Source organism: Ictidomys tridecemlineatus, chromosome 3 (assembly GCF_052094955.1).
Source record: "Ictidomys tridecemlineatus isolate mIctTri1 chromosome 3, mIctTri1.hap1, whole genome shotgun sequence".
NCBI lineage: Eukaryota > Metazoa > Chordata > Mammalia > Rodentia > Sciuridae > Ictidomys > Ictidomys tridecemlineatus.
In genome coordinates, this window is record NC_135479.1 from 87860864 (window position 1) to 87881343 (window position 20480).

The 20480-nt window shown below is 42.4% G+C and overlaps 1 protein-coding gene and 1 long non-coding RNA gene across 8 annotated transcripts in view; both read left to right on the forward strand.

The window, feature by feature from the left end:
* The first annotated feature begins 1532 nt into the window (after positions 1–1532).
* On the forward strand, positions 1533–9274 carry LOC144376273 (uncharacterized). The gene is made up of 2 exons (XR_013436546.1): positions 1533–3522; positions 6537–9274. It is a non-coding gene; the product is annotated as an uncharacterized LOC144376273 (long non-coding RNA).
* A 2539-nt stretch (positions 9275–11813) lies between these two features.
* The window catches only part of Atp1b3 (ATPase Na+/K+ transporting subunit beta 3), a 37031-nt gene continuing 28364 nt past the window's right edge, over positions 11814–20480 (forward strand). For 3 of the 7 annotated variants that reach the window (XM_078043427.1, XM_078043430.1, XM_078043431.1), the window contains exon 1: positions 12407–12701. Coding sequence is in view for 2 of the 7 variants with exons in the window: in XM_078043428.1 (XP_077899554.1) it covers positions 12024–12132 (109 nt within the window). In the remaining 5 variants the exon portion in view is untranslated. Of the gene's footprint in view, positions 12133–12406; positions 12702–20480 lie in introns of those variants that run through there. The other 4 variants (XM_078043426.1, XM_078043429.1, XM_078043428.1 and 1 more) reach the window with 3 other exon arrangements.

The following is a 20480-nucleotide window of genomic DNA, read 5'->3' on the forward strand; positions in this document are numbered from 1 at the left end:
AGCTACATCTCCAGCCCTTTCATTTCTGAGACAGGGTCTCACTAAGCTTTATGATCCTTCTGCCTCAGCTTCTTGAGTAGCTGGGATTTCAGGTGTGCATTACCATGTTTCACTACAATTCTTTTTTTTTTTTTCAGGGTGGAGAGGCAGGACTGGGGATTGAACCCAGGGCACTTTATTACTGAGCTACATCCTCAGTCCTTTTTTTTTTTTTCTTTTTTTTTGGTACCAGGGATTGAACACAGAGCCACTTAAATTCTGAGCCACATCCCCAACCTTTTTTTTTGTATTTTGTTTAGAGACAGGATCTCACTGGGTTGCTTAGGACCTTGCTAAGTTGCTGAGGCTGGCTTTGAACTCATGATCCTCCTGCCTCAGCCTACCGAGCCACTGGGATTACAGGTGTACACCACGTCAGTCCTTTTCTCATTTTTATTTTGAGACCGGGTATTGGTAAGTTGCCAAGGCTGGCTTTGAACTTGCCATTCTCCTGTGTCGATCACCCAAATTGCTGGGATTATAGGCACATATCATCACCACACCACACCTGTTTTGACTATTCTTTTTTTTTTTTTTTTTTTTTTAGTGATGCTGAGGATCAAACCTAGGACCTTGTGCATGTGAAGCAAACACTCTATCAACTGAGCAATATCCCCAGCTCTTGACTATGATTTTTAAAAAAAATTTTTTTTTATTTTACTGAGTTGCTTAGAGCCTCGCTTTTGCAGAGGCTGGCTTTTTTTTTTTTTTTTGAGAGAGAGAGAGAGAATTTTTAATATTTATTTTTTAGTTTTCGGCGGACACAACATCTTTGTTGGTATGTGGTGCTGAGGATCGAACCTGGACCACACGCATGCCAGGCGAGCGCGCTACCGCTTGAGCCACATCCCCAGTCCTTGACTTTGATCTTAATTCTTAAGTTTAATACATTTTTGTTGTTACTGTTAAGAGGCTATGTTGTCCAGGCGGGCCACACACTCCTGGACTCAAGGAAGCCTCTCATCTTGGCCTCCTCAGTAGCTGGGACTAAAGGTGCCTGCCACCACGCCTAGCTCCTAGCTCTTCAACTTTTGATCTCATAAAAACTAAAATAGGATTCTTAGACAGATAGTGGCTGCAGCAGATGTCCATTTTATTGAAATGTTTGCACAGGTTGTTGCCCCTATCGCATCTACAATTAAGCTTCCTCCTACTTCAGCTACATGTTAAGTGACAGGGCATTTCACTCAGCACAGAGTGTTTCTATTCCTGGCAGCTGATGTAGTTGATGTTGGCAAGTTAGTGAGCTGTTTTGCGATCATTCCATAAATTAATAACTCAGGTGCAATTTTTTTTCTGCTTACTAAACATTTTAGAACTAAAGTTGAGTGAAATATATGTCCCCCCCCAATGAAAATATTAAAACTCTCACACCTTGGGCAGGTGAATAGCCAAATGAAATCTATGGGGACGACACAAGTACAAGTTTGGGCAAACCCAGCCCGGGGGTGGGGGGGGGGGACTAGAAGACAGCACCACCCCACCGAGGAACTGGGAAGGGAATGTCATTGCTAAGGATCTAGTGGATTGGGGACAGAAAGGTACCTGATGCCAAGAAACCCTGAAGCCAAGGTCAAGGCAGTAGCAGGACAGAGCAAAAGCAATGCTCTCCCGAGCATCAGAAGCAGAGGCAGGAGGTGAGGTTAGTGAAGAGCCAGGCAAAAGGCCCCAAGACCAGGTCATTCCACAGGACATATGACTGCTTCCTGGGCATCTGAATTGTTGGCACAGAAGACTGACAGACTCTTGCTGTGAAAAAGAAGACCCTTTGATTTCCTGGGCCTGAGAGGAGCTGACCCTGGAGGAAGAAAGCTCAAGACAACAGGTCTTGTGTTTAGTGTGTGTGTCTCTCCCTTGTAACCTCCAAGTGAACCCCAGAAATCAAAACCAGCCCAAAGTTCCTGAGGGACATCACCTAACCGGGCCTCTCTTACAAAGTCTTGGCGAAGGAACACTTTGCTCTGACTTCCCAAGTAACAGGGGATCAGCTCTCTTTGCAAATCCCGGGAACTGAAAAGGAAGCTCATTTCTGCTGGAACTGACCTGTTAGAGAGAGATTCCCTAAATGCCAAGGATAGTGGGGGACGTGTCAGCTCTTGGGGGACGTCCTGCCAAAACACGAACCGGAGGCCAATATGGAAACCAAAGCTTGCATTTGAGTTTCTTCCTGGCCCAATTGTATTTGTCTTAGAAATAAGGTTGAACTTTTCTACTTAGCCATTCCCCCCTCAATATCACCCAAAGGACCTCTATTAAAACGTTAGCTAGAGCCGCACACCTGTAATCCCAGCAGCTCAGGAGGCTGAGGCAGGAGGATCATAAATTCAAAGCCAGCCTCGGCAAAAGGAAGGTGCTAAGCAACTCAGCAAGACCCTGTCTCTAAATAAAATACAAAATAGGGCTGGGGAGATGGGTTTAATCCCTGATCCCCCCCCCAAAAAAAAGCTTGCTATAGTCCAGATAATAGAATCCTGGTAAGAATCAAATTGCTTCCTACTATTTTGCCAAGTTGGGTCCTGAGGCCTGACATTGTCCTTCTGTATTTTTCCAACTTGTCTTCCCTGTTCCATGTCCTCCCCCACCTTCCAACTTCTCCTTAAGTGTGCCTGTCCTCAAACAAGGACACTGGAACAAGTACCAGAGCCCACACTGCAAGGATCAGAGCATTCTTGTCAAGAACAAAAGCGTTTCTTCCTCCAAGACAAGGAAATATCAGCCGGGCCCAGGAGCACAGGTCTGTCATCCTAGCTGTTCAGGAGGCTGAGGCAGGAGGATCCCTTGAGTCCAGGAGTTGCAGGCCAGCCTGGGCAACTTGATGAGATCCCCCCAATTCAAAAAAGTAAGAAACAAGGAAGGAGAGAATAGGAAAGGTACAAGGGTCTTCACAGTCCACAGATAGAGCAAGCGAAAGCAAACAAAAGTGTGCTCAAAGCCAGGCATGGTACTGTCCTTGGGACCCCCCTCCTCTCATGGTGTCCTGAGGTGCAGCTACGTCATACCTTGGTTCTTCCAGAACGTGGCGTAGACAGGCAGCTACTGAATGCTCTAGATACCCCTCCTCCAGATAACGGATGCGCTTACCTTTCCTGGACCATTCAAAAAAGCAGGACTCTGTTTTCGAACATCAACGTCCCATCACAACATCATTGTAGATCTTGTATCTGGAAAGGATCTTAATGAACATATAACCCAAGAGGTCTTCAGCTGAACGTCGGTTTGAAAGGCCTATGAAGCCCTCACATCATGAAGGACGCAGCCTGGGGACAGGCCCGGGGATGGCGCACAGGTGCCTGGATGGAACCTGCCTAAAAAGATGGACATTCTTGGGAAACCCTTTTTCCTAATTTCTTATAATACGATTCCTAGCCTAAGGTCCGGTTCTCACTGCTTTCTTTTAAAAGGGAGTGTGGAAAAGAATGGACTCAGGCCTTGAGAATTCATCCGGAAGGAATCAGTGAGGAATGGACCACCACAGGTTGAAATGTGAGGTTTTCTTGGTTTTGTTGTTGTTATTATTTTGAGACACAGTCTTGCTGAGATGCCCAGGCTAGACTCAGACTTGCAATCCTCCTGCCTTAGCCTCCTGAGCAGCCAGAATTACAGGTGTATACCTCCACACCTGGCTGAAATAGTTTTTGAAGACACTGTGTGTGTGTGTGTGTGTGTGTGTGTGTGTGTGTGTGTGTGTGCACATGCCCATGCTAGAGACTGAACTCAGGGCTGCAACTCCAGCTCCTGAAGGCATTTAAATAGAGGATTATAGGATTTCTCTCCCCTTTTTCTCTTTCTAACACTATTCTCAATTTCTGAACCTTGCACCTGAGAACGATTGATCCCACACACAGGTCAAGAGTAGACCCTCTTGGGCTTTATACAATCGACATATCCTCACTCCCTGGACTTCATGTTTGGTTTTGATAGCACAGAACCCAGGTTAGGGCAGTGGGGCCAGTGAGACTACATTTTGGACTTTTGTTTGAGCTCTTGATGCTGCGAGTCTTCTCTTTTCTGATGAATGAAACCTGGAAGCAGGCAGGTATGGAATCATCAATGGAAAGCAAGAGTCCAGGATTTGTTTTTATCTTTTGGGTCCTGGACCAAACCTTTCCTGAAGCCAGTGAGCTCTGCACGTTTCATCAATGTTCACCGGTAAATTCCCCTGACTGTTTACGTCAACTGTATTTTGTTTTCTGATTCTTGCCGGGGAAAGATCATGAACCAATACAAGCTTATGTGAAACCCAATGTGTATTCATAAAGATTTCCTAACTCCAAACCAACATTTATCCAAAGCCGATTTCTCTAGTATTCCCAGTAAGGTAACATGATGTACTTCTATAATAGATTCACATAAAAGTAATTAGGCTATGATCTTATAGTGAGTCAGCTGCAACACAATAATTGGAATCAAGGAACTTGAATTCCCACACCCCTGGAGACATTATCGAGTCTCTTAGGAAATAATGTTGACACGTTGCCTAACGTGACATTTAAATCCTCCCTCATGTTCCTCTTGGTGAAATTGTGACAGATAGTTCCTGCTTAAAAGGACACGGTCATTTCTCTTACACAATTATTACTCACTAAGCAGAACATCGAACTGAAAGGAAAAGGTACTGTTTAAATAATATTAGGTCCTTTGTTTACTAATACAATGAGGCAACACTAACCTGGTAACTAGGAAGTTGGATTCAACTGTCAAATTGCTCCAGATTTGCTCAAGGATCTGTCTGGAAAATACAACAGAAGCCTATGGCTTATTTGAATAAAAGAAAATGAACCCTGATCACTATTTGAGAGCTACCTTTGTTCAAATACAGATGAAACACAAAAAGATAGGCCCTGTTCTTTTTTCTCCACAATTCCTTATTCACAGAAGGATGCCTTGACTCCAGGACATGAAGAATAAAGACTTTCAGAATTATTCCTGACCTCTGACCTCTGAGGAGCAACTTTTTTTTTTAAACTTGCAGAATGTGTGACGAATCATGATTTTTCAGATTTACAAAAGTGCTCTTTAAACTCTTTTTTAAAAAATGCTGATATATACATATATACATATTCAAACACTGATACTTTTTTTTTTTTTTTTTTTTGGTGGTGGTGCTGGGGATTGAACCCAGGGGTCTGTGCATGTGAGGCAAGCACTCTACCAACTGAGCTATCATCCCTAGCCCTAAACACTGATATTTTTGATGGTGCTGGGAATCAAACCCAGGGCCTCCTGCATGCTAAGCAATCACTACCACCTAGCTATGCCCCAGCCCTATTGTTATTTTTTTTACTATGATTAATATTTATTTATTTTGATTTTTAGAGAGAGAATCTCCCTGTGTGGCCCATGGACTTAAATTCCTGGGCTCAGGCAATCCTCCTGCCTCAGCCTCCAGAGTAGCTGGGACTACTTTGCCCACCACTCTGCCGGCTCTCATTAACTCTGTGTACAATATGTTTTTTAGTCTCTCTGGGCCTCAGTTTCCTCCTCTGTGAACTGAAGGGCTTAGACCAGCTGCTCTGGTGGGTCCCTTCCCTGAAAGTCTCTGAGTTTATGAGCCTCAAGTTCATCTTACTACAATGCCAAGAATCATAATTTATAACTACACATCCTCTGTAGCTTCTGGTCCTTCCTGATGGCAGTCAGAAGACAATGATTCAGTTTAGAATGGCAATATGTAAGAAGGATTCATGAGTAGGAAAACAAATGCCTCAAATTTTGCAGGAATATTTTAGTCTGATCCAAAAAGAGACCTAGGGCTAATTTTTGAAATTCAAATGTTTTTTAGGTTGTTGTAAAAACAACGATAAAGTACGAGACATTATTCTTTGGTCTGCTTTGCCCTTGTACAAAAAAATTCTTCCTGGACTCTCTTTAATCAGTGTTCACCACAAAAAAGGAAACAGAAGAAACTGTAGCATGTATTATTTCAGCATGTTATATGTCCATGGGGCCTGATGGATAGATAGCTTCATGTGACATCTTTTTAATTTCAAACCTGAGTTGAATTTGCAGGCTGTTTTGTAACTGACATATCAAAACAAAAGTAAATCAAAATTCATCAGAGATGAATAACCCCTTCTAGGATTGGAAATAGTTTTGTGTTTTTGATGAAGCTCTGTGGGGTTTAAAAAACATTTTTTAATTAAGTGGAAAAATCAATGTAAAAAAAATTAAATGTATGGCCCCATGTGGTGGCACATGCCTGTAACCCCAGTAATTGGGGGAGGCTGAGGCAAGAGGATTGCAGGTTTAAGGCAAGTCTCAGCAACTTAGCAAGACCCTGTCTCAAAATAAAAAATAAAAAGGGATGGGGGATAAGCTCAGTGATAAAGTACCCCTTGGTACTAAAAAAGAAAAAAACAAACTAAACTAAATGCATGGAACGCTACAAGCTGTAACTGTAGTTTGGGGCTTCCTTTGTTCGATTTATTATTGTTGTTATTGTTTTACTGAAAAGAGCATATGTTGATTTGAATCGTATGAACTTGTTGTCTTCATAGGCCGGGGATGCAACTTGGTGGTACAGCATTTGCCCAGCATGTGCAAAGCCCCAGATTTGATCTTCAGCACCTCCAAAAACAGGTCACTTGGTTTTACCTAATACCTTGTAACTCAATTTATTTAAATGTTCTTAGCTTATAACTTAAGAACTAAAGTTCTTCAAAAAGATGAAAAGTAGCAGTTAGAAATTGTGGGGTTCAAAGTTTGTAATGGGAGGAGCCAGTTACACTGAAGTACATTTTTTCTCAACCACTTAATTAAACTATCAAAGTAGAACAACTTATTTGCATGTGTGTGTGTGTGTGTGTGTGTGTGTGTGTGTATTTAAATCAACAATATAGAAGGACTAAAAATGAAAAATATATGTATCCTGCTTCTATCCCCTAGAAAATCATTCTTTCTAGCTTTCTTCCATCTGTTCACTCTCTTCATCTCTAAATAACATGTTCACATATGTATAGTTTTTTTTTTAAAGAGAGAGGTGAGAGAGAGAGAGAGTGAGAGAGAATTTTTAATATTTATTTTTTAGTTTTTGGCGGACACAACATCTTTGTTGGTATGTGGTGCTGAGGATCGAACCCAGGCCGCACGCATGCCAGGCGAGCGCGCTACCGCTTGAGCCACATCCCCAGCCCTATGTATAGTTTCTTTATCTAAACACCATCTACTCCCTGCCACGATGAATGAGCTACTCATGTTCTATGTCCTCTTCACCTTCCATTTCATATTTTCTTAGTCATTTTTCTATTTTAGAATTTTTTTGCTATTAAAGAACGTAAATAGCCAGGCTCAGTGGAGCATGCCTGTAATCCCAACGGCTGGGGAGGCTGAGGCAGGAGGATGGCGATTGTTTGAAAATGTAGTTATTTAACCCCAATGTTTGGAGCACCCTCATTCTCATGACACAGGGTTGGTTGGTTCTTGTGAGGGTACCCTGGCTGTGTCACAAGATAGTAGAGAAGCAGAAAGGGAACAGGCTACAAATGGAAGAGGCCAAGTAGATGGAGTAGCCTCATTTTATAATAAATCTACTCTCAATTGGACTAACTCAGTTATGTAAAAATTATGTTAATCCCTTCCAAGGGTCGTGACCCCATGACCTTCTACCTTTTATTAGGCCCTGCTTTTTATTCTTTCTTTTTCCCCTGTGGGACTGGGGATGGAATCTCACACCTGCTAGGATAGGCAAACACTCTACTTCTGAACTATATCTCTAGCCCTAGGTCCTACTGTGTGTGTGTGTGTGTGTGTGTGTGTGTGTGTGTATAGGTAGGTAGGTGGGTGGGTGGATGGATAGTACTGGGGATTGAGCTCACTAACCACACCCTCTGCCCTTTTTTATTTTGAGACAAGACCTCATTAAGTTGCTGAGCCTGGCCTCAAACTTGTGATCCTGTGCCTCATTTTCCAAATCTTTGGGATTATAGGCACACACCACCAAGCCTGGCTTTCACCTCAACACTGCCCTACTGGGAACCAAACTTCCAGTACATGAACCTTTGCAAGACACACTCAAATCATATCCAAATTGCCACAGTCTGGCTGGGCACAAAATAACCGAGCCACCACACATGCCTTGTAGATTCAAACAGCAACTCTTTATTCTCGAACTCTCACCGACACTCTACACGCAAGTTCTGGAAAAAATATACTCCCTCCACCGGGCTCTGCTACCAATATTCCCCCACACCCCAGAACTCAGGGAATTCAAGGAGCGGGCGCCTGAGGCAGCAGGATACGCCCTATTCCCAGCAGGATCCACCCTAAACCTGGAGCCACCCTAATCCAACAGGATCCACCCTAAACCCGGAGCCGCCCTAATCCCTGAGCAAGGTCACCTTCAAATGAAAACTCTCAAACATTCATGCAATGTTACTGCAAATGACCTGGGTCCAAGGCAAGCCCATTTCCACAATGGAGAGTCCTCCCTCTAAGCAACATTGGTAGGCTGACAAGGAAATTGACATGCGTCCTACTTGGCTATGGCTCTCAGCACCAAATCATAGTAGTGTTTAAAATTATAATAACACCTTGGCATGATGGTGCACACCTGCAATCCTAGTGACTCTAGAGGATAAGGCAGGAGGATCACAAGTTCAAGGTCAGCCTGGGCAACTTAGCAAGGTCCTCAGCAACTGTCTCAAAATAAAAAATAAAAAGGGTTGGGAATGTATCTCAGTGGTGCTAAGGAACTCCTGGGTTCAATCTTCAGCACCACAAAAAAAATAAAATAATAATAACAATATGCTCAAGTTTATCTTCAGATCACATAAAATTATAACAACAAAGTTACAATGACTACCATTTATAGGGCGCCTTAAGTTCCTGATTCCACTCATGCTTTACAAACACTGGTTTATTTGATTTAAGATGATCAATAAATGCAAGTGACTTTAATCTGCAAAGGAGGTGGAGATGTCATTTGTTAGTGGACAGTATTAAAACAAATCATGTGGAAAATGACATTGCTCTGTGTAAAGGAATATGACTATTTTCATAACTATTTCTCAGATAAGGTACAAAGGCCAACATTATCAGAGCTGCTGCTTGTGGGGATGGGCCATTTCTAAGGCAATCTTAATATCTGTTCTCTGGGCTGGGGATGTGGCTTAAGCGGCAGCTTGCTCGCCTGGCATGCGTGCAGCCCGGGTTCGATCCTCAGCACCACATACCAACAAAGATGTTGTGTCCGCCGAGAACTAAAAAAATAAATAAATAAAATAAATATTAAAAATTCTCTCTCTCTCTCCTCTCTCACTCTCTCTTTAAAAAAAAAATATCTGTTCTCTCAGGGACAAATAATGGCTTCTCAGCGGTTCAGCACCCTGTCATAACAATTCTAATACCCAGTTATGGATAAAATATTTTATAAGAAACTGAAATACTTTTTTCTATATGCTTCTAAAATTCAGGAACAAAAATAAGTTAATTTTAGTTAATGAAGAGCCAAACTGTCTTATGTATATGCCCATAGAAGGTAGAAAGTGGACCTGTTCTCAGAGACAGCATGCTCAACCAGTGGTCCACAGCTCTCTCCTGCCTCCTTCGCTTCCTCAGCTCTGCACTGTAGTGCTGGGTATGGAGCAGAGGTGGACATTTGAATGTAGGTACTGCCCCTTTGTAGCTTCTCACCACCAGTGAACCACTTCATTTCTTCAAACATCAATTTCCTCATTTACAAAACTAAGGAAACAATGTCTCTAGATTAGGGTTTTGGTGAAGATTATGAAATAAATCACACTAAGCAAATAGTACAGGGCTGGAGCCTTAGTTATTTATAAATGATTGTTATTATTACTGTGGGATTTGTAAGTATGCCCTACAGGAAGGGTGTCAGATGAAGCAAATAAAAATACAGGATATTCAGTTTATTTTGAATTTCAAACAGTCAGAAATAAATTTTTAGAGTAACTATGTCCCAAATATTGCACAGAACATGGTTATACTAGAAAATATCCATCTGAAGTTCAAATTTAAGTGGGCATCCTATGTTTTATCTGGCAAAGACAAACAGGTTTAGTAAAATAAATGTATGGAAAAATATAACTGTGATTAAATTTGACATTTCATCTGCTCTTATTTGGTAGGCCAGTATTCCTCTACACAGTATTTTCTCTTCCAGGTAATGCTCAAGTATCACATATCAGAAAAATAAAAATAGTCCCCATGTTATTGCAGCAGAATGTAAAATTTTTACCAAATTGAAATCTGTTGGATCTCTCATTATTTACTGAACTGTAGTCAGGGGTTTTGAAACTGCTTAGTGAATTATATTTGTGTTTAAATCCTTAATTGGAAAACCACAAAGCACTAAATATGAAAGGTATATTAATGCCTTCTAAAAACATTCAAACTACAAATCTCAGCATAGCTTTGAAACACTCTTCCATAATGTTCTTGTTTACCAAGCTTTCTTTGTGCACTCCAGATAATTATTTTTCAAAGTGTTGTTTATTTTCAACACACACACACACACACACACACACACACACACACACACACACACCACAATAAGAAGCGTTTTCTATTTCATTGCAGGCTCTTTCTCTTACCTAAACTAAAAATCCTGCAATCAATGCTACCAGTATGTTAGCTTGCCTCTAATTTATAGTTAGTTTTTTGAGATAATACTTCCATTCCTTAGTTCTTTTTCAACCTTGCCTATAAAGAAATGCATTCTAGTCTACTTGCACAGTGTTTTGCTATTTCTAAGAACCAATTTAATGCCAAACTCTATAAAATGCTTCTGCAAATCTTCTGAAAGTTACCGGATTTGAGTTGTCTTTCCCTTGGTCATAATTATAAACTTAGTTTCCCTAAATGTTAAAAAATCCAAACAGCTTGTTGCATTTCTTAATTCATAATTTTTATTTAATAAAAAAGGCACTGCTCCATTTCTTTTTCCAAAAAACTGCACACCTTCTGCCCAAACTCCTGCAGCTATAGTGCTAAAGTACTGGACTCTTCAGCTCCATCTCCCGTTAGCAAACGTGATTACACCCTCGGCTCCGCCCTAGGGCAGCGTCCACTACAGTCAAAAAGCAGAGCCACCATCGTTATTTTGGAATTTGACACTAAACCAAGTGATTTCCTGTAGGCTAAGAATTGCAGTGCCCGAGCAAAACCAGAGGGTCTCTCAGTGAACAGGAACCTTAGGAAAGCATGTACATTGGTGACACTGAGAAATTCAGTTGAATCCGGAGGAAGACTATGCTGCTGGCATAGGAAGCCTGAAAGCCCCCCTGTCTGGCGATCCCCGGTGAATCCGGGCAGGAGCCCCGCAGGGGCATTTGCGGCGGGCGGCGCTCGGCACACCATAGTAGCCGCGGGAGGTCCTGGGCACCGTATCTTTTAGTGACGTCACAGAGCCGGAGGGAGAACGCTGGGGACGGCGGGGAGGTGCTGTCCCCCGCTCGGTGAGGACGACCCGGGCATGCGGGAGTCGTTTCGGTGCTCTCATGGTCCCGCGCCGCCGCCGGCAGCATCTCCCAGAGCCTGGGCACCTGGGAGCGCCCAGGACACTCAGCCGTCCACCTGAGGAACCTGCGGGACGGGGACGCCCGCCTTCTGCGTGTTATGAATGTGCTTGTCACTAAGCCCTGCTGGTTTCTGAAGCTTGCTGCGCGGGGCTCCCGCTTCCTCGCGCCGGGGCCCCGGGAGCCGAGGAGCCGGGCGGGCCGGGGGCGGGGCCTGCTGCCGCCTCGGGCTGCGCCCAGCCGCGGGCGGGCGGGGGGCGGCGGCGCGGGCGAGCGGCGCGGGGATTGGCTGCGGCGCGCGGAGACGTCAGGCTCCCGCGGCCGGAGCGGCCGCCTGGCCCGGCGCGGCGCAGTCGGCTCGAGTGCTCCCGGTGAGGAGGAGGTGTCCTCGGCTGTGCCGCCCTCCGCCGCCGTCGCCGGGCTGCGCCGCTAGAGCCGGGACGCGCCTCTGCGCTCCTCGCCGCCTGCACCCCCGCGGCCGCCGCTCCCCTCGCCGTCCGCACACCCACCATGACGAAGAATGAGAAGAAGTCCTTCAACCAGAGCCTGGCCGAGTGGAAGCTCTTCATCTACAACCCGACCACCGGAGAGTTCCTGGGGCGCACCGCCAAGAGCTGGGGTGAGCGGGCGGGCCGGCGGGCGGGCGCGGCTCGGGCCCCGCGGGCGCCCCCGGCCTGGACGGCGCCGGAGCGAGCGCGGCCCCATTCATTTCGCGCGGGGCCGGCCGGGCCGGTGCGGCTGCCGGCGGGGCGCGGCGTCGGTGGCTGCCCCGGCCCGACCGCGACCGTCTCCTTCTCCCGCCGGAGCGGGGCGCACGTGCGGCCCGGCTTCCCGCCGCGAGCGGCGCCGGAAGCCGGGGACCCCCGCCGGGCCGGGCCGCGGGCGTACGGGGCCGAGCCTGGCCTCCTTTGTACCGAGCCGCCGGCCGCGGGGGCCAGGCCGAGGCTCCCGGCGCGCGGAGCTGCTCAGGGACGCCAGACCGGCCCCGCGCCTGGGGAGAGGAAATTTCCACTCCCGCCGCTATCTTGTGACTCGTCCACGCCGCCACCCCGACGGGTCGCAGGAGTGCGAGTGAGTGAGTGAGCAGTGTGTGTGGGTTGCAGGGACATGTGGCGGTGAGCTAATCGCCCGAGTACATTGTGCACGAACGTGCGCTTGAATTCCGATGGAGGAAAGGCCCGTAACAAGGTTGGTTCTTCCTCTTTTTCAATTACTGCGGATTTCTTATAGATTTGCCTCTTCAGGGGAAAGTCAGTAATTCCTACAATTTCTTTTTCTGTGCATTCAAAAGATGAGTGATGTCGTATGTTTGCTTGTTCTCTGAGTGAGCTCTTTGTTTTAAAAGAAATATTTAATCCATCTACTAGGGTACTGCTGCTTTAGGATGCCTTTTTGTTTGTAAAGTGATTACCGATGGCCAAGTGCTTTTTTTTGGGGGGGGGGTCTTACACTGAAGTAACTCATTTCACCTTTTTAAATCCCTTTGAAAAATATTTGGCTGGTGGATCTTGACACACCTTTACGTTGCTGGAGTTGAAAACTGTTCACATGTTTAAGAGAAGCATGAAGACAGTAAAGGACCTATGACTCAGAAAATAAACTTGCTGCCGACTGAAATGATCTCCTCCAGGGTGGAAAGGAGACTTGAAGTTCTGTCACAAGCCGAAAGGAACCTTGGAGGTTTTCTAGCCCAACCTTCACTTTAGAGATGAGAAAAATGAGACCCAGCGAGGTTGTGATTTTGACTGTGTAAAATTACATATTCCGAAGAGCCAAGAAAAGAACCCAGTTCTCCTTTAATCCTAGTCCAATGGTTGTATTATTTTACAGATGCCTTGCCTAACTGCATGGTAATCACTCAAGATTTTTATTTAAATTGCTATCTTCTTTTGGAAACATACTTGTGTGATGCAATAAATCTTGCATCCGGAGTTACATGGAAAAAAAATGAGCACTTCCAGAGTTTAATTGTTTCTTGAGTATATGAACTTTGTCCTGAAGAAATTTTTGAGTAGTGGAGACAAATTAATTTTTATAAGCTACCTTTGTTTTTTCTCTGTTCCTCAGCATCTTTTTCTAGCATTGAGTCTTTTCACTTTGTTAGAATGACCTTTTTTTTTTTTTTTTCTTAAAGTGCAGATAGTGCTCTTTAACCTTTGTATTTTATGATCTTGGAGTAGAGATTTTATTGGGAATATGCATTTAAATAGATAACGTGTACAAGTTTCAAAGTATAGGGCAGGGTGTAAGGGCTGTAGTAGTATACACAAGTGAAGTTGGGATTCATTTTAGAAGGATTAAGACAAGATCTCTTTTTCAGAGTTGATATTTGTTTGTTTTGCAGTACTGGGGGTTGAACCCAGGGGTGCTCTACCTCTGAGCTACATCCTCTACATCTCCAGACCTTTTTTATCTTTTGTTTTGAGACTAGACCAAATTGTCTTGAATTTGTGATCCTCCTGCCTCAACCTCTCAAGTAGCTGGGATTACAGGTGTGTGCCATTTTGTTTGACTAGTATTTATGTTACTCTTAAAAAACAAATAGTAAATCTCTTTATAACAATAATATTAAGCTATTGTAGAAAGGATAAAAGGTGACAATTAATCCATAATTTGTTCCCAATGCAAGGGCATCCCTCTAAGGATGTGTTGGCCAGGGGTGAGGAGACTGAAGTCCATCCTCAGTTGACCAGGCTGTGCTTCTGGAGCATGACTGGGTCTGTCTCAAGGAGGAGTCCTCTGTTTTAATTCTCACAAAGGCAAGGTCACTTGGGAAACCTGTGTGTCTGTGGGACTGTCTGCTAGGAGAGGTACCTTTTTCTAATTCTCTTGTTGATCCTGCATAATATAAGCTAACTGCCTGATTTCATCACATAATGCTTCATATCTCTTTCTGAAAAGCATACAACATTTCAGTTTTTTTTTTTAATCAAGAGATCATTCTTCTGAGTATAACATGAACATCTTCCCATGTTATTTAAAGATCTACATTACTTTTTTTTTCTGGTACTGGGAATCAAACCCAGGGGTGCTTTACTTTACCATTAAGCTACATCCCCAGCCCTTTTTATTTTTTCAGACCAGATCTCATTAAGTTGCTTAGGGCCTTGCTTAGTTGACCACACTGGCCACAAACTTGGGATCCTCTTGCCTCTTCTTCACAAGTTGCTGGAATTACAGATGTACACCACTGTGTCTGGCTGCATGTCACCATTTTTATTGATATTTTAAAAAAAATTTAGCTGACCACTGTCCCATTGCAATTAGATATGCTGTGATTTTTTTTTTCCTTTCATTATTGTATGCTGGTCCTCCTGCCTTATATTTCCTTCCCCCTGACATATTTGTTTTTGCACATTTATGTCCTTGGATATATTTGTACTGGTATATCTTTTGTGTATACCTTTTGTTGTGTTTTGTTTTGGTTTTTTTTTTTTTTTTTTTGGTACTGGGGATTGAACCCAGGGCCTTGTGCATGTAAGGCAAGCACTCTGCCAACTTTTTGCATTTTGAATACGTGTTGTCATAGTGCCTTTCTGGAAACCTCTGCAATTTATACTTCAACTGAATATATAGTGGTATCTTATACCTTCATCAGCAAGGAAGATATTCTTACCTGTGTTATTAATTTTAAAAACTTACAAGAAAGCTGGTGTGGTGGTGCATGCCTGTAATTCCAGTGGCTTAGGAGGCTGAGGTAGGTTGATTGCAGGTTTGAAGCCAGCCTCAGCAACATAGTGAGGCTGTAAGCAACCTAGTGAGATCCTGTCTCAAAATAAAAAAGGGCTGAGGATCCTTGGTACAAAAAATCAAAACAAAACAAAACAAAAAAAACTTATAAGAAAGCTCCCTTTTTCATTTGCACCAAAGTTTTATTCTAATTTTCTTTTTGGCTCTCTTATTTATTTTCAGGGCAGGGGATCAAATTCAGGTTCTTGCACATGCTAGGCAGTTACTCTTCCATTGAGCGACACCTTTAGCACCTCTCCTAATTCTTTAATCTTTTTTGGTAGGACTTTGCATTTATTTGTATTTTTCTTATCAAAATGTTCCAGTTTATTGACATTTAAAAAGAATTCTGATTTGGTTATCCAAGAAGTGATAAGTTAGGCACTTTATAAACTTGTAAATTTGAGCTGACTTTGCCTTCATGCTCATCAAGTGCATTCTTAGCTGGGTATAGCAGTGCATGCCTATAATCCCAGTGGCTTGGAAGGCTGAGGCAGGGAGGATTGCAAGTTCAAAATAAGCCTCAGCAAAAAGCGAGGCACTGAGCAATTTAGTGAGACCCTGTCTCTAAATAAAATACAAAAAAAGGGCTGGGGATGTGGCTCAGTGGTTGAGTGCCCCAGTTCAATCCCCAGTGGCCCCCCTCCCCCCGCAAAAAAAAAATTTAAAAAAAAAAGTGCATCCTTGGCAGTTGTTCTATCACCGAGTTACATCCCCAGTCATTGGCCGTTCTAAAAAACATTTTAAATCCTAAATTTAATGTAGGTGGAGGGAGGAAAAAATTGTTATCATTTTGTTTTTAACCTTGTTAAACTGCCAGGTCTGCTGGTGTGTAGAGAAAGGTCTTCTATCTCCACGATTTTATACATATATTCATTTATAATCTGAGATCTTCCCCTCAAATACATTACATATATTAAAAAGCACCCATGAAAAATCAATTTTGCTGTAAATATTTTGGATTAAGTGAAAATATTGCATGTTACATCACAATTACTGTATTTAAAACAGCTATAGACAGATTTTGAGTACTTTTATATTTGGCTAATAAATTATACTTGGTTATATTAGTTGTAAAATGCTTATATGCACATATGTCACCTCTTTTGATTTTCACAACAGCCCTCTAAAGCAGACTTGGTGGGTGATGGAAATATACTTAGAACTAGTATCTCAAACTGAACTATTGCGTACTTATTAATACACATCAGGAATAAGTGGTTGTCATTTATGATAGCACAGGACAAAGAAAATTTAGCGCCTACTGGCTGATGTTGCAAATATTAAATAACTTTGGGGCATGAAGTATAGTCATAGTCAAAGGAGTAAAAGAAATTTAGAGATCATCTTGTGTTACTTAAACTAGGTAGAGGGCCATGTGTTACAATTAACAATTTTTTAAAATGATGAAACAACATCTTTGTTTGTATGTGGTCGCCGAGAACTAAGAAATAAATATTAAAAATTCTCTCTCCCTCTCTCTCTCCTCTCTCTCTCTCTCTTAAAAAAAAATGATGAAACAAAATAGTAAAAAATCAAGTTTATTTAATAGTTTTCTAAGAGTGTTGTTTCCTGAAATGTTTGCATATTTTTTTATATGCAGACATCCTGATGTAAGATACATTTCTTACTGTGGCTTCTAGTCAAAAAAATCATTCATCTTGCCCAGTTCCCTCCTGTGAGCCACAGTTAAGAAACATTCTGTGCAACAGGGTAAGAAAATTGAGGCTATAGATTTGCCAAAATTCCCCTAGCGAGTTGGTGATAGAATAGGAACCTTGGACCTTCAGACTCCAAGGCCAGACCTTTTTCTTTTTAACTGTGCCATGAGGTGATAGCATTTAAAGACATCTGCTTGTGGGAGAGTTCTTTGGAGTTAATTAAGGTTTTCAATAAATGCTTTAGATTAACATTAACTTAAAACTTGAGATATTGGTTTCTAAGCATAGTGAGGATTCCAGACCAAATTTTAATTAGCACTTAAATTTTGTTCATGTGCCTTTTCTTTTATTGTAGGTCCATGAAGTCCCATTTTCTCAGTCATCTCCTCCCAATCTGGGTCATGCCTCAGTAAATTCTCTGCTCTGGAAGTCAGACTTCATCCCATCTTGGGTGTCTAACTGTAGTGGGGAAGACAAATGTGTATATTCTCCCAGTATCACCTTGTTTTATAAGATGGTGTCCTATGAGAGTGACATTAATGAAACTTTACAAAAATATGCAGTGTTTGGAAAGTAACAGGACTTGCCGTACCTTGTGCATAGGTTGTAAATGCAGGCCATAGGTGGGTATAGTGGTGGCAGAGCAAGGCAGGGCATGTCCTGAGCCATCACCCAGAAGGAGCAAGACAACACTCCTTGGACTTTCCAGGAAGTAGTCCTATAAGGGAAGGGAGGGAGAGGGCTAAGTCTGTGTGTTGTGTTGTTTTCTGGTACCATTGTAATTAGACTGTGTTTGTGTGCCTTAATAGTACAACTTTACCCTACCCCCAAAGTAATTCAGTTTTTAAAAATTGACTTTTTAATGTATATACATAGAATTAAACTAGTTCAGCTAAAAGGAAACTTGCTATCAATAGTAACAACTTTTCCATAATTTATCATAATTTATTAAGGACCAATCATTTAACACTGACTGAAAACATTTTTTATGTTATTATTTTCTAATTATACATTCATTATGTTGATTTTGAAGTGAAATCATCTGTAATCTTAAATCACTATAACCACTATTAATTTTTTTTTCTTTTTGTGTGGTACTGGGGATTGAATCAAGGGCCTTGTGCATGTGAAGCAAGCACTCTACCAACTGAGCTATATCCCCAGCCCCCACTGTTAACATTTTAACAGTCTTTTAAAACTGTATAAAGTTTTAAAATATGCAGTTAGCTGACTTTATCACTTAATGTCTAAAGAAAGTGGTTTTCCTTTGCCTTTGCTTAGAGATTGATATATTAGGTTTTTTCATAACCTTTGTGGTGACTTTCCAGATTTCCTGTTCAGAGTTACCTATTTTCGTGACTGATTACTATTTGTTGAGACTCCATATCTGCATGTGTAGTCATATGGCTTTTTTATATTACTGAAACCAGGTGCCTATCAGAAATCTTCAGTGCATATTTTATAGGTACCACTTCACATAAATCTCCATTGCCTTTGGGGTTCCTCAGCATGACATAAAAACTCTCACCTCTCTCTACCATTTCATGTAATTCTTTCCCACCTCTTCTAGGACTCTATCTTGGCTGACTATTTAGATGTTAGCTTGATCTCTGGAAAACTCTTTGAATTCCCCCTTTGCCTTAAGACTGGATTAACTATGTGACTTTACGTAGTATGCTGCTCCTAGTTTACTAGACTGTAAACTGCCTCTTTTTCTTCTAGATTCTTCTAGTGCTGGGATTGAACCCAAGGCCTTGGGCATGCCAGGCAAGCATGCTACCTCTGAGCTACAACCCTAGCCCTCCTATAGGCTTCTTATACACATCTTGTCATCTTTGGTTCTCTAACACCTCGCCTGTCCTGGCAGTGAATAGAAATGTAATAAAAACTGGTTGAGTGGATGAGCAGTATCATGAAATGTTCTTGGTTAGTCTTCTGTAGTATTATTTTTAATGTTCTTAGTGTTTGATGGTATTGGGTCCCATGGTATGATCATGCTCCCAGTGTTTGGACAGTTGTTTTTTTGTTTTTCCCCCATAGTACTGATGGGTTTTCATAGAAGTTTCAGTGTTAAAAGAGCTCTGGTTCTATCCCCAGTACTTGGGGTGCCGGTAAGGGGAGCTGAGAATTAATTCTACTTGGCCCATTAAGGGGAGACTCCGACAAGTTTGTGACATGTCTGGGTTGTACATCTGGTAAGAATAACAGAACCAGGGTTCTTATCCAGGTCTCCAGCTTGCCGCTGTATTGTTTTGTTCAGCTTCTCCTGCTTTTATGAGAACCTCATAAAGGCCTTTTTGTTTTTTTCCTTTAAGTTACCTGATCTCAAATTTATTTTAATAGTATCCTTCTCTCCCTTATGGGGCGCTCTTACTAATCATTCTGAAAAGACTTCTCTAGCTTAATGGCCTCCTACATACCTGTTTAAACTTTGTTACTGAGTCATTTGTGGAGCTAGCTCTCTTTTGTGACTTCCTCTTAGTGTTGTACTGGCGCCATGGTAACTGACCTTCCTCCAAGGCATGCAGTACTTTTCTTATCATGGTTTCTAGCCTGTTGGCAGTATGTGGCCCATAAGAAGTGATTCTTGATGTACTCTATGCCTCCCTGCTCTCTACTTGTGGAGCCATTCCTTTCCTGCTCCCTTGTCTGCTCTTCTGTTTCCTGAATACCTATTTCCCAGGTGCTAACTTGGGTCTTGTTTTTGTCTTTCCTGGCAATGGCAATCTAATAAAGCAGTTGTCAGGACTGTTCACAAATTTTGCCTCTCTCTCAGATTCCAGGCCCCTAATTATTTAGTTGGCTTCCTGTATATCTCACAACTGTGAGAGAGGGAGGCTTAGGTGTCCTAACTAACTGCAGCTGTAGTACCATATATGTTGCCTAGTAAACAGAGGTCATTCCCTTTCTTGCACTGAAATCCTGTATTTGTAATTTAAAAAATAACTTCACCAGCCTTTCTGTGATTTGGGTTCCAAACTTGGGTAAATTGTGCCAGTTTTGTATCCATAACATCTTTTCGATACCCCCATGGATATTCCTACAGTTTATTCAAGAATTATTTTTTTTCTGACCTTTTCACTATTTCTCCTTTTCCCCATGTTGGGAAAGTGTACATTCAGAGAATTCTTGGGGTGCTCACTTTTTTTCTAACTTCATAACTCTCAGGTAACAATCCCATTAACCCTGTCCCCATTTTACCAGGAACTGATAGTGTGTTTTACTTGTAAAATCTTAAAAACATTTCGGAGCCAGCCTTAGCGAGGCCCTAAGCAACTCAGTGAGACCCTGTCTGTAAAGAAAACCCGAGGATGTAGCTCAGTGGTTAGGCGCCCCGGGTTCGATCACTAGCACCTAAATAAATAAATAAATAAATCAAACATGAAATGAAGATCTTTTTTAAAGTTGTTTCAATTCAAATAGATAATTGACTTTCTTTTTTTTTTTTAAGAGAAAGTGAGAGAGACAGAGAATTTTTTTAATATTTATTATTTAGTTTTCAGCGGACACAACATCTTTGTTTGTATTTGGTGCTGAGGATCGAACCCAGGCTGCACGCATGCCAGGCGAGCGTGCT